At 42.4% G+C, this 16,385-nt stretch overlaps 2 protein-coding genes across 2 annotated transcripts in view; one reads left to right on the top strand and one right to left on the bottom strand.

Moving 5' to 3' along the window:
• dnajc17 (DnaJ (Hsp40) homolog, subfamily C, member 17) overlaps positions 1 to 6,170 on the bottom strand; it is a 35,281-nt gene extending 29,111 nt beyond the window's left edge. The window contains exon 1 of the mRNA XM_056426068.1: positions 5,977 to 6,170. Coding sequence (XP_056282043.1) covers positions 5,977 to 6,057 — 81 coding nt within the window. The 5' untranslated portion in view covers positions 6,058 to 6,170. The remainder of the gene's footprint in view (positions 1 to 5,976) is intronic.
• Positions 6,171 to 10,793: 4,623 nt separating this feature from the next.
• inf2 (inverted formin 2) lies at positions 10,794 to 15,805 on the top strand. The gene is made up of 5 exons (XM_056426278.1): positions 10,794 to 10,962; positions 13,577 to 13,978; positions 14,508 to 14,623; positions 14,835 to 14,994; positions 15,768 to 15,805. Exons 2-5 carry the CDS (start codon positions 13,582 to 13,584, stop codon positions 15,803 to 15,805), a joined length of 711 nt encoding a protein of 236 aa, XP_056282253.1. The 5' UTR covers positions 10,794 to 10,962; positions 13,577 to 13,581.
• The last annotated feature ends 580 nt before the right edge of the window (positions 15,806 to 16,385 follow it).

Below are 16,385 nucleotides of genomic sequence, written 5' to 3'. Positions count from 1 at the left end.
GTAAATTACCCGCCCCAGAGTTCCAAACTATTCTCAGGCCCATTGCCAGTGTGCAAGATGAATGTGTCCTGAGTTGCAGCCTCAGTCAAACTAAAAAAAAATTATAATAACATGCACAAACAGAGTGCCATTGTCCATAACACATCTGAGAAGGCTGCACTTAATATCTTAGGCAGGTGGCCAAATCTTTTGGGGGGGGTTCAGAGAACCAAAGTGTAAAAACTAAACAATACTTTTGAGTATTGTAATGTCATATGAGGTTTTACTTTTTGCTGATTTTTTTATTATTTTTTACTCTAGGTCACTGCTTGGAATGTCCACCATTCATCGGTCCTTCTGGGGACCAGTTAATGACACGGTGCTTTTCATTAGATCTCTGCTCATCTGGAGAAAGAAGGGGAGCAGGAAAACTCTCCATGAAGACAACATAAAAATTAAAAAAACACACGCTCATACGCATCGCATGCTAAAAACACATCCGCCATACATCCGAGCTCGGACACAAGCACGCACACACGCATCCACTGACAGACACTCTCTCACCCGTCTCAATCAGCCATACCAACGATGTGAATGTTTTCCCTTTGAGAGCAACTCCAGTGAGTCTCCAAGACAGTCAACTTGGGCACATGAGGCCGGACGCCTATTGTCCATGGAACGAGAACTAAGACGTGAACCTTCAGGGGCTTACGTGGCTTGTATAGCTCCGAAATGTTACAAGTCCTTTCTTCTCTCTCGTGGTCAACATCGAGTTTTTCGTATTATTGTAGTTCCAGTAAATGAGAACGTGGTTCATTTAGAGGGCTTAGAGTGACTAAAAATCACAGAGATTATTCGTCTTGCTGCTTGGCACACTGAGCCTGCCTCCAGATCACAACCGACACATGGGGCTGTGGACGGGGGCCAAACACAGAGAGTGTGCTCACTGTTGGCCTTGGCATGCTTCCCCCTTTTAGCCTCTTTGTCTCCTTCTCCCTCGTCTTCTCGCTGTGCTCTCCATCATACTCTGGTGTCTTTGTCCACATTTCTCCAAAGACTTTTGGTGAACTAAGTACAAGAAAGTAAATGAAAAATCAAGCTGCATGTTCAAACGGGAGGGTAAGAAAGGCGGATATGAAAGCCATTGCGTTCGGAGTAACGGGTTGGTTGTGATAACTGTTGCAAGAGGTCAGAGCTTTGACCACACACAGAAAAAGAGAGTCTGCTTTGAAGGGGTGTTCGACAGTTTTAGTTCTTTGACGATAATTTTAAGTACATTTATTTGCTCACCATTTCCAAATTCAGGCTATAGAGTTCAGGCATTTTTTTTTTTACTAACACTCGAAAAAGCAATTAATGTCCATAAACTTCAACACGTTCAATTCTAATAAAAGATTCACCAATGTGGACAAGTCTGCATTCTTTCTGTGTCAGTGTGGTAATGCAGTTAAAGGGCATATTGATACAAAATGTGTGCACTACAATACCTCCCACAACAATAGAGCAAGTTGGAAGGTGCTTACTGTCATAAATTAAAGCAAAGTTTAACTAGAATGGGCACTCGGTAGAGCGCATACCTTCGCATATCACAAGATTGGGCATTGAATTATGAACATTTTGGCATTATTTGCATGCCTATTGGATATAAATTGATCGCGCTATGGTAAAAAGAAGAAGTTGACCTTTTCATGACCTTGACCATGACCTTTGACCCGATCGATCCCAAAATCTAATCAAATGGTCCCCGGATAATAACCAATCATCCCACCAAATTTCATGCGATTCAAGAAGATTTTGACCTTTTTCATGACCTTGACCTTTGACCTTTGACCCGATCAATCCCAAAATCTAATTAAATGGTCCCCGGATAATAACCAATCATCCCACCAAATTTCATGCGATTCGGTTTAATACTTTTTTACTTATGCGAATAACACGCATACAAATAAATAAATAAATAAATAAATAAATACACGTGATCAAAACATTACCTTCCGCATTTTCAATGCGAAGGTGAAAAGGGTACAAAATAAATTAATGACACTAACTTCACCGCTTTGCAAATTTAAAATAAAGGGTCCCAGCTGTAGTCCTTTAAGAGCTACTGCTGCGTCCTCAGTTCACACAAACTCTACTTCTCATGTTCATCATCACCTGAAGCCGGCAGATGAAATAAACACATCTCCACATCTGCTGGAAAGACAGCCAGATGTTTGACACGGTCAGGACAAACATCGACAAGTTGACAAGTACAACCTCATCGTTGATGCTATTCTAGGGGAGAACAGCGAGGTCGCACGTCGTCACCTTTGTCTTGCCGAGTTCAGCTCACTCAAAGATCTAACGCATACATTTCTTCATTCCAGTTAATTATCCAACCTCCTTTTCTCTCCATCTCCTCCACCTTACTTTTCCATTCTCCTCCCTCTCGCATCCGTCACAATGCGTCTCGTGTCCCCTGAGCCTCCGGTGCCGTTTTGTTAAATAATACATGATTACTTCCATCAAGGCCGTAACACGCTAGCCTTAATTGATGCTGGAAGCCCTCTGGTCCTACAAACTAGCATCCAAAGCGGGCCGACTGTTGAAGAGGCGAGCACATGTGTGGATAAGAGGGCTCAGATCGAGTGGCATCTTCCTACAGGATTATTCAATTACCGTCGTTATTACCTTCGCATTGAAAATGCGGAAGGTTGTTTTGATCGCCGTGTATTTATTTATTTGTATGCGTGTTACGACTACTACGTATTACGACTCGCATAACTCAAAAAGTATTAAACCGAATTGAATGAAACTTGGTGGGATGATTGGTTATTATCCAGGGAACAATTTGATTAGATTTTGGGATCGATCGGTTCAAAGGTCAAGGTCAATGTCATGAAAAGGTCAAAATCTTCTTTTTACCATAGCGCGGTCAATTTTATCCAATTGGCATGCAACTAATGCCAAAATGTTCAAAAGTCAATACCCAATCTTGTGATATGCGAAGGTATGCGCTCTACTGAGTGCCCATTCTAGTTATTTTTGTGCACTTCTCCATGACCTTTCAGGGTTCCTAAAAGGTCACCTGAATCAATTATGAGTAAGACCGTGCAAAGAGTAAACCACAGGAACACCTAGGCTCAACCTCGATGCTGCCCATTGCCCACTAATATGAGCATTAATGTTTATATTTGATTATATTATGTCATCTATCTCTTTCAATTCAAACAATTTAAGATCGTCACGTGCCATTTTTCTGGTCTCCAGACAAACCAAATTGCATAAATGTCGACTCTTTCCCACACATCAGTGCCCAGGAGGAGCCAAGAAATCAAGGGCAGACTGATCATACAGCAGCAGGCCGACAGTAGCCTCATGTTTAGTGCCAAGTGAAACACAGACTCTCTGTACCCGCGTGATCCGTGCCTGCCACAGTCTTAACTGCATGCCCACATCTTGTCCTCATTACGCCAATCTTTGGTGCCAATTATAGTTGACAAACTGGGCCCAGTGCAGCCTCAGCACAGCCCCTAGTCCGTGTGGCTGATTAGCCGCCTGATCTGTCGTGGGCCCATCCTCCTTAAGGACAATGCTCTGCTATTTACACGACGTTATCAGCTGGAGGGAAATGATAATAGGCACAGCAGGGAAAAGGAAGAGGAGCGAAGACAGGGCAAAGATGATGTGACCACAAGTAATAAGAAGAATTGGATGTGATGAAGAAAAGCAGTGAGACACGGGGATGGACTTTCCATGTGTTTGTAGATCTGTGTATCACAGATCAATGCATTGAGAACTAGAACGGGCACTCGGTAGAGCGCATACCTTCGCATTACACAAGATTGGGCATTGAATTATGAACATTTTGGCATTAGTTGCATGCCAATTGGATAAAAATTGACCGCGCTATGGTAAAAAGAAGATGTTTACCTTTTCATGACCTTGACCTTGACCTTTGACCCGATCGATCCCAAAATCAAACCAAATGGTCCCCGGATAATAACCAATCATCCCATCCAATTTCATGGGATTCGGTTTAATACTTTTTGAGTTATGCGAGTAACACGCATACAAATAAATAAATACACGGCGATCAAAACATAACCTTCCGCATTTTCAATGCGAAGGTAATAAATCGGCTGATTCCAGGCTGCATCACTCGTGACGCAATAAAAAAACATACCTACCCTGACCAAGCAGACCCTTAAAGAAGATATCCAGGTATATATAGTTACTGTATACACTGCAACATGTCAGGTCCACGACGATGTAAGAAGCTGAACAAACCACAATGCATTTTGTGTGGTCTTGGCTGTTACCATCGTCTCACCAAGCCATCTGTGGTAGGTACACTACACACATTTAGCAATCATTACCCAAGTCCAGCGGATATGCATGAGAGGGACTCTTTAAATGGGGGATAGCATCAGCACACGGAGAAAGTGAACCCAAGTCATCCATAGTCATTAAATCAGAGACTCTGACATGCCGGTTCCTCCAGCAGGCATCAGCCAGCCAGGCTCACAAGGAGGTCAGCAGCAGTGATAAGAGAAAGGGATGCTAAATGGAACCAGGAGATGCAGAACGTAAATCTCCTACGTCAAGACAACGTTTTACAAGCTGTGGCCGAGCCCACATGAGCGGGCTGTGGGATGCGCTTCTGCCCCTAAACAACGTGCCTGATAGTGGTGGCGGAGCAGCGGGTAAAATAACTGGGATAAGTAGCCAATCTGATGACATCTATCGACACACACTTGATGATTTGACTCGGCACACGCACACACACACACACACACACAAACAAACACTCGCTATCGCTCTCAAACATCAACAGACCACACAGAACCAGCTTTCTGCATTTTGGAGTCTCAATTGTACCCGAGCCATAACCGCTGACTTCCTCCAGGATAATCCTCCTGGGAGGAGAGGACTTTGAAATCCAATTAAGAAATTACATTCTTCCCTCAATTTTGGCCACAATTGTAATTTCCCATTGGGCTTGTGGATTCTAGATGCTGGAAACTGTGATGAGAGGGGGTCTTAGGGGAGAGGCAGGATTCAGAACATTATAATAAACCACTTTGGACTGGTAAATGAAATACAGATTAGTTGATTGAAAAGTCACGCAGGGAAAAAAATTGTTGTCCTGTGGAGAGGTGAGCATACCTGATTTGTAGAGATAGGTTGCCCATAGTATGACGCATTTTCCAGGCCTCATCAGATATAATTGTGATCTGATGTGTTTGTTTAGTTTTATATAAACATACCGTACTTAAAAACATGAATGAATTTAGCATTAATACTTTTGTCAATTTATTAGAGCTTACATCATTCTTCTATTAATCAATCGTTTGGTCAAAAGGAAAATTCGGAGAAATGCCAAATCCTCCATATTTCTGGCTTTAAAAACCAGCAATTTGACGACATTAAAATGCATACTTAATTTAACATTTCATAAACCAAACTATTTCATTATTTGGGGGGGAATAGCTCGCAGGGTATTTGATGATGAAAATTGGTTGCAGCCCTTGAATTTAAATTCACAATCACCAAATGCATTTCATGCAATTCTCATAGAAGACTAATCTGATGCAGCAGCGCCACCTTGTGGCCTCTCGGATGTACCACACCTCTGCGATTCAGCCATTAACCGGTGTTCATGCCTTTTGCTGCATGTGTCTAATTTACTGGACCTCGAATGTCAGTCCTCTTTTGCCTGTGCTGGCATTTTCTCGTCACAGAAAAGACTCTGTCTAGTTGACATGCACGAGCTTTACGAGACACACACACATACACACAGTTACAAGCTCCATGATAGCAAGCTAATATAGCCTGAAAGTGAAACATGCCACAGTCTCTCCTGGTGCAAACACAACTATTGTGACATTTAACCTTTACTTAGCAAACGGTCCGGTAGACTGTCTGCTCCAACAGAGTCCTCCAGTCTGCCACGCGCCTCTACAATAACGACTTTATATCTAGCTAACTAGCTTAACCGCTAGCTCATTTACACACCTCTTTCGATGTAGCAGTGCTTTCAACGTCGAGTAGACCATACAGATCCATCTTCAGGATATCTTTAGCCTTTCCAGACATTGTCTGCAGAGAACGAGTGACGATACCAAGACAGAATAAAAAGAAATGTGAACGCAATGTAAACGTTTGGCTAATTCTGCAGTTTGTTGTTGTTTTTCCCGGTACAGGCAGCGTGCATGCGTTTCACGTCTTCGACCCTTCAACTGAGGAGCGCAAGGCACACTGGGAAATGTAGTTTTGTTCCGTTGTTCCGCTCTGCTGTTGGGTGAATGCAAAAATAACCTGCACATTGTTTCCACAGGATTATGATGCTTTGGTGTTTAAGGCAGTTACACATATTCATGATTGGGAGTAAAAAAGAGTGTATTGGTCTCTATTGTTTTTTTCACGTAAACACATGCTCAATGCGTACTTGTTTGCTCTGGAAAGAGTTGTGACATTTTATAGTAGAATAATGATAATAACTTGTGCTAAATATATCTTGTTGTGATTGTTACAGAGTACTCTCTGGTGGACACATTATGTAACAGCAACACTGTCTCTAAAAATTACCTAATTTCCAGTATTTTTTGTACTACATTTAGTGATTGGCAATCTGACTATGTAAAGACCAATTATTATGCAAGTCAATATCAGCTCATATCCTTGTGATGGATCAATCAGGTTTTACAGGATTCATTATTAAAGTGCACACCTTTGTTTACACCTTTATTATAATTGGGCAGCTGGGCTCCACCTTTGTTTATACTTGAATACTAATATAGTCTGTGTAGTGGCCATTTGTCGTCCGAAATCAAACAAAAACATAAATCAAATCGCCACTGATGGACCGTGGGTTTTGGTGTTGACGCATGCAAAAGAAAGTACTGTCCATTTCCGCCTGTTAGTATTCTGAGAATTTATTTAAACCAACAAAAAAAGAACAAACAAAATATTGACATTTCCTCTCCGTGCTGTGGTAAAAAACCATTGGCCACCCTGGTGCATGCTGGTCCTGTGCCTATCCACCTCTACATACAGTATAACCACAGGTGCCCAGTGTTACCCATCAGTGAACCTACAACTAAATATATTAAACTAAATTACAACTATCATAAGAAACAACTAACATATCAAAACATAACCTAAATAAGCAATAAATAATCAATATTACTTTACAATAAAACCTAAATACAAAAGTCAAATTAAATAGCTCCAACAGTCTGATTTTACTAAACAATTTCATGTTAATAATTTGTTTTAGTTGTAGCTATATATTTTTGAAGTTATGATTAGGGCGTTTTGGGCATTATTTCAGCTCGTCAGCTATGTCCATAGGATCCATGTTCTTAACTCTTGAGGGGTGCTTGCACCAGAGGATCAACAGTAACACTTTCCCACCACTGGCATCACACTCAATGCACAGCATCAACCAGCTGGACATTTTCATCCAAGAAATACCTATCATCTTACATGAGGGTCCTTGGGATAGAATGGGTTTAGAAGCGATGACACGTCCAAAAGAAGGGTGAACTGTTTTTGTTTTTTATGGGGCTGTTGTTGTGTGGCTTAGTAATAACACACCTCTGTTAACACTTTGGATCACGATAGTGATGCAGGATTAGGAACATGCCCTGACGTGTCATTCGACAGCTCTGTTTTTCTCAAATATAATAAATGAAAGATTATGGCAAAGCTCCATGTTATTTGCAAGCTGTTCCCAGAGGCTATTCAAAAAGGTTGCCTTCTCTCAGGGTAATAGAGCTGTGTCACAGACTTCTATTGAGCACTTTAATAAGCCTGTTACAGGAAACTTTAGACAACTGAATCCTATACCGAGGTCTGTATGGTAAAAGGTTTACAACAGGACTAGTAAATTAGGAGTTTGAACTACAAATAAAAAACACTTAAATGTGTATACATTTATACACATGTAAATTAAAATAATGTTGACTTTTGACTTTTAAGTTTTGGGAGCTTGTTTCCAACTGGACTTCATAATCTAGCTAAACAAGAGATAGAATTTATTTTGCTCCATTTTAGCTGAGAATGCATAATCCTGTATATTATTTTAATGGTGTAACCCAGGAATTGCTGCTGATTCCTCTGTGGTCTCTCTGATGAAAACCCCATTTCCTTGAGATAAACAAAATACCTTATGGGGCCGGCACATTGGCTCAGATGAGCATAACAATACATTTACCATAGCTGCTTTTCTCTGAGGCTGCCCAATTGCCTCGAGCCACAAGGGGAGTGACAACAAATCATCAACAAATGATCTAGATCCAAATCAAAGTCACTTTTGCCATTCTGAAAGTGGTGTTTGTGTAATTCGGATACGGAACGAGTCTCTTCTTGGAGATATTTGTACTTTGCTTAATCACATGCATACAAATCAGTGATAAGAGACACTCAAAAAGCTTATTCATGTTAAACCATAACCATAGTTATTCATTTTATGAACTTTTGTGTTTTTAGTCACAGGAACATTTAGTTTAAAAGGCACATTTTGACTCCCAAGTCCAAGATTTCTGGATTATTATCTCCATGCACTGGTGGTACTTTAAATTTGACATAATAGTTTAGACTCTCTTATAACCTATATCTATAGAAGTGGATACAAATGGGCTTTGTGGGAAATTGTTTACATTTCTAAACCCCTGGAGCCATGTAAACAAACCATCGACACCCTGTCTGTGTGTCTCCAGATTATGGTCTGGATCCTGGATTCTAATGTTAATAATTCAATGGACCATTTGGGATTTAGTTTGAAATAAGGACGTGCAATTTCAGTAAAAGAAAGGAGGGGTCCGGGTCTAGGTCGTAGATAAATGTGAGTCTAATGTTAGGCTATGTGGCTAAAAATATTGGAGCATGTTTCAGTGCAGGCAGACTCAAAGACCCTGTGGGTTGAACATTGTATCTGCCATTCCCAAACAAAACTGCATTCATTCAAAAGGAAAGAGCGCTTCTTTGTTACTGTGACGTGCATCGTGTGCTGTCAAGAATCGTTGACTGGGTTAACAAGGGTTAATTTCCCTCCCGCAGGGACTGTCCGCATGAGGTCAAATCCAGTGTGAGGGGATGGGGGCACGGGAGGAGGGCCCACACAACCACTGGATGAATTCTGCCAATCAGCATCAAGCCAGAAAACGGCAGGCACACCAAGTCCGGAAGTTAGTCAATTCTGCCTCTAAAATAAAACACTGTCTCTAGAAAACCTTTTTATTGAGTATGCAATCAAACAAATTAAAAGCGTGGGTTCCCTCCGTGTTGTCAAGCTCCCTCCCACAGTCAAAATACATGCACCGTAGTCTAATCGGACTCTAGTCAACAAGTCAAAAACAACATTAGTTTGGAGATTATATTAAATAATATGATAATAACATATGAAGTTACACTACTGTACTGTTTATAATTGAAAGTCAGCTCAAATTCAATTATGATATTCAGAATTTCAAAATGTTAGAACTGTTATAAAGCAGATCCTTAAATGGTTATAACATTTTAAGGATCCGCTTTTGTACATGTTTAAATATGAGGATATTATTAATATCAGTATTTCATTTGAGCAGACTTTGCCTTTAATTTTCACAAAAGCTGTTCAGTAAAATCTAAATAAAATAGACATGAACATAGCAGGAGACCTCATGAATAAAAATCCGGTGGAAATAGAATAACACCCTTTTAAGATCTGCTTTAGGAACAGTTATAATATTGTGAACATAATCATTGAATTTGACTTGACTTTGAATTAAAAAAACGTACCGTAGTGAAACTTCATATGTTATTATAATATTATTTAATATATTGTCCGAATTAATGTTGTTTTTCACTTGTTATATCACATTGGAGAAAGCATTGCTTAAATGAAGGTGCATCTCCGTGCTTTTGTGCCGTACAAGCCTCCGTACCGTAACACTATGAATAGAGGTGCATTACATTTCAAGCGGCGGCTCCACCGCAGTACTGTCCAGGGTGGACCCGGCCTTCGCCCAATGTCGGCTGGGATTGGCTCGCGACCCAGAACCTATTCAAGCGGTTTGGAGGATGGAATGGAGGGGAAAAAACATTTCCAGCCGTTATTTTCAGTTGAATCTCCCCTAACGGTGACCCGGCTACTAGCTACTGGCATCCAAATAGCTTGGTTGGACTCTTAATTAATATAGGTAACGTTACACCATTTATAATGTACTTTTTGTTTGTTCGTATTTAATCATTTGTTTCTGTGATTAGTTTACTGCTCAAGTAATGTAACGTTAGTTTAGTTAACGCTAGCTAAATTAGTTAGCGACGCTAATGTGTTGTATTTTTATGTAACCGCTCGATGTTAAAGTGGCAAATTTAACAAGAACATGTCTTATTTTTTTGTGGACTCGGTTTATGTAAAGCCAACTTAGGTTAATTGAAAACTATTCTTTTTTAATTAAGTGCTTTATTTTACTTCTTGCTTTAAAATAGCGCATAAGAGGCACAATCGACTAACGCTAATCTGAGCGTTAAGCCTCGCTAACATATAACGTGTCAACGTATAGCTATGTTAGGTTAATTTAGGTTAATTTATCTTCGCGCTAAGTTACTTTTGGAGCTCGCTTAACTTGCTTAGGGTTAATGGGGCAACGTCAGCTAACCTCGTTACAACAGAACCGCGTGAACATTTTAATATTAAATATATTAATATACACGCAGCCACTCTTAACACGTGTTTTATTCTGATGGTCTCGACCGGATGTCAGATCGCAGCAATGTAACGCTGATCGTCTTGACGCTGTCCGCCTCTCAAGTGAACGAAAACTCAGCGGCAACGTAACGTTTTTAAAACGTTGCCATCCGCATACCACACAGTGACGAAATCTCCTGGGCTCCATGCACATTCATTTTGTGTCCGATTAAAATGTCCGGATGACTGCAAAGCGCCGCATGGTTTGACACCACATCACAGGACGCGGCTCTTCAAGTGTCTTCATATTCATGTGATAAAAGCAGGTAAGGTGTCATAGTCATTTTATAGGTGATCTATAACGACGCGCCGAGGCATTAGGATGTGCACGTGCAGCGTGAGAGTCATTTTAACCGTTACGGTTGGTTGTCTGCTGTCAGTGATGTGATACGGTCCCGTTATGCCTCTTATATGTGGGGCAATATATTGCAGCTCAAAGTGATGATGTTGCACCGTTCATGCTGCTCCTTCGGTCCCTTTTGTATCATCATGGACCAATGCACATAATGCAGTTAATGCAGTTTGGCACACTGGTATTTGTATTTTGGTCTGACAAGATTGTCGATCCATCTTTCCTCGGACGGAACGAAGAGGAAGAGGTGAGGAAGACGGTAGTGAGGAAAACAGCTGTGTTGCCCAGAATCCACTCGAACTGAGTATTCCAGTTTTGAGGCTGTGTGTTGGACCACATATGGGTCGTCTCTGGCCATTTATTTGTCAACCTGCAGGTGTTTAACCAATCTGCGGTATATAGGAGTCGGCAGAGTCTGTGAATAGAAGAAACTACAACTAAAAAAAGATACATTTGAACTCCACACTGTGCTTGTAGACTTTGCAGGCATTTCGGTCACTCCCTGAAATAGCCGAGTGAAAGAGAGACGGTTCGGAAGTCAGGGAAATGACTCCCAGATGTTCTATGTTGGAATAAATCAGTCAGAAATACACGTTTAAACTGCCCCGTGATATGTATTCCCACTAAAGCTATTATTGCATTTACTCATGTGTTATTGATGAATCTCGCACATCATCTGTAGCAACAGAAATTAATCAGGCCAGCAGGCTTTGCATATGTCTGCGAGGAAGTAAATCGGCGTACGTGTTTCTGCATTTCCTGAGGTGTGGATGCTGTACAGGAGCAGTGGGCTGCTGCGTGGGCGGTGGAACGAGAGGACAGATGAGTGGGTTTGTCCAGAGCGCCGTGAATCAGCCGGCTCTTAGTGGAACATGTGGGAGACTTGGCAGACAAGGTCGGCGACTGAAAGTTTATTATATTTGAGGACAAATAGATTGCACAAACAAAAGTGTCTTCCCAGATGTTTGCTCAGAGATAACTCGTTCTTGAGTCATCGTCCATAGGAACGAAAATGGAAGTTTTTTCAAAAGAAGAGCGTGAGCTGTTTATCTGGAGCCGCGTTTCCTGTCCAGGGGAAGTCCTTTCCTTCCGTGTGAAAAGTTCCCTCGCTGCAGACCGTGTTTGTACGCACGCCGTTTCCCTTCAAGTGGCTTTGCAGGACGTGAGTCCGTTCAACAACATTCTCGGTGGCTTCCCGAGTGTTCGGCTCATCGCAACTTGTGCTCCTCACTCTGAACATGAACTCCAAATGTACCCGAGAAGCAGAAAGTGTTGAACTGGTTTTCTGGCCACAACTCCCTGTTTGCCTGACACGGGGCCGGGAGCCATCCATCCATTTTGTGGCCGCCGAACACAGAGAGCCCTTTGAAGGGTATTGAGAGGCCTGTTGTTAAACACCATTGTCTGTCTGCTTGCTGCCACGGTAACACTCTCACACTGGCAGCCGGACGACAAACCTGCAGTCACAGCTGACAAATGCCTTGCCAGATTATGTGAGAAAAGAAGAGAGAGAAAAAAGCCTCATTTTACCTTGAATCTGCCGAGTGAATAGAAAACCAATTGAGCCGATTTGTCGCAAGTCATTACTTCTGCAAATTACCTTTTGAAAAGACACAAGTCACAAATACAATTTAGCTGTGTAAATTCACTGAGCTCCGAACACATTTTTGAATTACATTTATGCAGCAAATTTAAAAAAGCAGGATTTCTGAGTCGGGCCTCGTCTTATATCTGGATGGTAAAATAGAAGACTTCTTAAAGCCATAAGTCCTTCCAGATTGGCTCTCTGAATGTTCCTTCCACCGAGCAATGTGTTTGTTCTTGCTCATCCCTCAGTGCCTCGTCTGTATATCTTATATTTGCCAAGTGTGAAATCAACAACAGGAGACAGACGGACCACTCACGCTTGTCCTTTAATTCTGGACCACCTAATATAACAACTTCAACACTGGCAGAAAGTAATTTTAGACTTGTGCAGAACATTTCCCCCATTTTTGGCCCGAGCTCCTATTCTGTTGATTTGATGAGATCGTGAGAACGTCTTTGTGACATAGCAGAGGATCGTTTCCAGAAACTTGTGGGCGAGGCAGGTTGTTCAAAGAGGGGACTGTGCTCTGAAGTTACAGCAGAGAAGGAACCTGTGTGTACACGAATTGCAATACACTCTGCCCAGACTGCGGTGCGCCGGGTTCGTTTCCAGAGAATTTCGACAAGCTGACAACCAGACTTTTCTCTTTCACGCAGGATTAGAATGGAATGTTTGGCAGAGCGTGTCGGGAGTGGAACTGCTGACATCTTTTAATCGACAAAAGTGCAGTTATCATTTCCTATTCTGCTTTCCTGTCTGGGAGGGCCTTATTTTGGCCTGCTTCCGCCCGACAACGCGGCATACTGGACAAAATCCTTGGATATCGTCCCCAACAGACGGAACCAGCAGAATTCTTTTTCAGAAAAATTATAGCTGAAAGTTGTCTCCTGTCAACTGCACATAAAAAACAAACTGATCGTTTCCCTTCTGTCCTCCTCAGCCATCATGTCAGGAAACTCAGATGGGAAAGATAAGTGGGCGTCTGTCAAAGGTAGCCTTGGCTCCTCGCAGGACTCTGACACCCAGCAGGAGGCCAACCTGGAGAGTGCTGACCCGGAGCTGTGCATCAGGCTGCTGCAGATCCCCACTGTGGTCAACTACTCGGGGCTGAAGCGTCGCCTGGAGGGCAGCGACCAGATCTGGATGGTCCAGTTCCTGGAGCTGAGTGGGTTGGATCTCCTCCTGGAGGCCCTGGACCGACTGTCGGGGCGGGGATGCGCTCGCATCGCCGACGCCCTTCTGCAGCTCACGTGTGTCAGCTGCGTCAGGGCTGTCATGAACTCCTCTGCCGGGATCCACTTCATCATCGACAACGAGGGATACATTCGCAAACTCTCCCAAGGTTGACCATACCTTTTATTTTTGGAAAAATCATCACATCTACCGCACTCATTTCTCCATATGGTGTTCTTTTGAGTACGTCTCAGCATAGCCCACACATGGAAAGGGTGGCCTTGGTACTGAATTTATTATATATATATTAAAATATATATTATGTAACATTTGCAATGATATAAATCGTAACACTACATGACTCACTGCACAGCTGCATTTTCCAGATATGTACTCGTTATGTAAAGAGATAAATCTGTAAGGGTTGGAATTCCTAAAAAGTGTGTATCACAGTGAGTGAATACTGGATTTCTTCACCTACACACACACACACAAACAAACAAACACAGGTTTATCTTCAGTGCAACGCATCATCCTCAGAGGGCAAAGTTCAAGTGGGGTTGTTAAACAAAGCATCTTGCCTGAGTCCACACACAAAGGGGCATGAGTAGAGACGGGCGGCTTTTGCTTTCAGAGAAACTGATGGAAAATATGAGCGCTGGACCTGTACTGATGTGTGTGATCATGATGCTCCGCAGCTTTGGACACTTCCAACACCATGGTGAAGAAGCAGGTGTTTGAGCTTCTCGCCGCCCTCAGCGTGTTCTCTGGAGACGGATATCGGCTGGCACTGGATGCCCTGGAACACTACAAGGCAAGACGATGTAGAAGATCATTCATTTGTTAATTTAGTTATTCGGAAAGTGGAGCTGTTGTGGGATTGACCTCACATGACTCTCTGAATGATAAGTGCCCTCACGATGCCCTCTAGTGGTGGGTTGCATGCACACACAATGTGACCCTGTGGAATTGGACTGCTCCTTCATGATGTTGATGACTTACACTGACTTTGATTTCCCCTTCAGGGAGTGAAGACGCAGCAGTATCGCTTCAGTGTGATCATGAATGAGCTGCAGGCCACAGACAACGTCCCTTACATGGTTACACTCCTCAGTGTCATCAACGCCCTCATCTTCGGGAGAGATGACCTCAGGCAGAGAGATAAGATGAGAAAGCAGTTCATCGGTAGGTTCTCCGTGCGGCTGCTATTTAACAATGACTTGGGAGTCCGGAGTCCCACCGTGAGTACGGTCACGCTGCAACAGTGTCTCCTCTCTGGGCTGAGAGGGACTGCAGATGGGAAAGCTCTCTCACAAACATGTCTGTCACTAACACGGTCGAAGAATAGGTCGAATGGCCTTATTCTCACTCACAAAACACCTGAGAACTCAGCAAACCTCAAGTGTATGAAGCGTTGTGTGATCGTGCATTTTACAACACGAACAGTGACTATCAAATATTTCTATGAGAGAACGTGTCATCACTCTTGCGCTGATTAAATCACACTGACCTAATGTGATATGTAATGATGTCTTTTGAGTTGAACGCCCTCTCCATCCATCCATTCTTCTGTCGTGGATTATTCTTGTTACGTCCTGTGGAGTCGGTCCCGGCATAAACTGGACAACAGGGTTAAGAACCTTGGACTGAACACAGGAGCTTTTTTCTAAGAGGCGTTAAGCACTGAGTTAGCTCTGCCGGAAGATCACCGCTGTCAAGATAGTTTGACCCATGTTAGAGATGCAGCAGCTATATAGGCCGTATGGAAAAAACACATCAAAATGACACCCACCACCTTGGACCAATCAGCCATTTGCATGGCCACTCCTCCTATGTGATTGCTCACCTGTGACGTCCGGACAATTTCCTCAAAACTAACATATGTGGAGGGATGGGTGATATTCTGGAGAAAAATGTTCTTAATATACTGATACTTGAGTGTTCTGATGCTCTTGCAGGGCTCCAGTTACTTGATATTCTGCCAAAGTTAAGGTGAGCCTTCTTTCCATTGTTTTCATTTCATTTCATTCGTCTCTAAAGCAGATTTTATGCAACACATTAAGTTCAAATTCAGAGCTCATTGTAAAGTCCATAATCATGAAGTAAAATGTCTCTTTTGGGAATCGATGTTGTGGTTTGAGCGGACATTAATTTGAAGCCCTTGTCATTTCTCTTTTTTTTAAATGTAAAATGTCCTTTCCTATGTGAAGTGTGCCCACCAGTGATCTGTATGAGTGTGTGCAGGGAGCAGGAGGATGAAGACTTGATCATTCAATGTGAGGCTTTTGAAGACTCGATGGCTGAAGATGAGGAGGAGCTGCTGCGGGTCTATGGTGGCATTGACATGAGCGATCACCTGGAGGTTTTCACGATGCTCTTTAACAAGGTGTGAGAGCTGCTTTATCAACCTCTTCGAACTAAGATAGCCCAATGAAAAGTAGACGGAATGAATCCATGTGTTACAGTAAAGAAAACGCCTCTTGCTGTCTCTCTGATCAAAACTGTTTTTTATATATATGTTTTCTGGCACACTATGATACCTGGGTCTGTAAAGCGGACAAACTCCCTTAATGTGT

The sequence above is a fragment of the Pseudoliparis swirei genome, chromosome 11 (genome assembly GCF_029220125.1).
Source record: "Pseudoliparis swirei isolate HS2019 ecotype Mariana Trench chromosome 11, NWPU_hadal_v1, whole genome shotgun sequence".
Lineage (NCBI taxonomy): Eukaryota > Metazoa > Chordata > Actinopteri > Perciformes > Liparidae > Pseudoliparis > Pseudoliparis swirei.
This window is presented reverse-complemented; position numbering and strand designations above follow the sequence as displayed.

What these genes read in the sequence shown, in the direction of transcription:
- inf2 (XM_056426278.1), top strand. Translation starts at nt 13,582, where the DNA reads ATGTCAGGAAACTCAGATGGGAAAGATAAGTGGGCGTCTGTCAAAGGT. An exon ending in CATTCGCAAACTCTCCCAAG is followed by an intron (nt 13,979 to 14,507) that starts GTTGACCATACC and finishes GATGCTCCGCAG; the next exon opens with CTTTGGACACTTCCAACACC. An exon ending in GATGAGAAAGCAGTTCATCG is followed by an intron (nt 14,995 to 15,767) that starts GTAGGTTCTCCG and finishes ATGCTCTTGCAG; the next exon opens with GGCTCCAGTTACTTGATATT.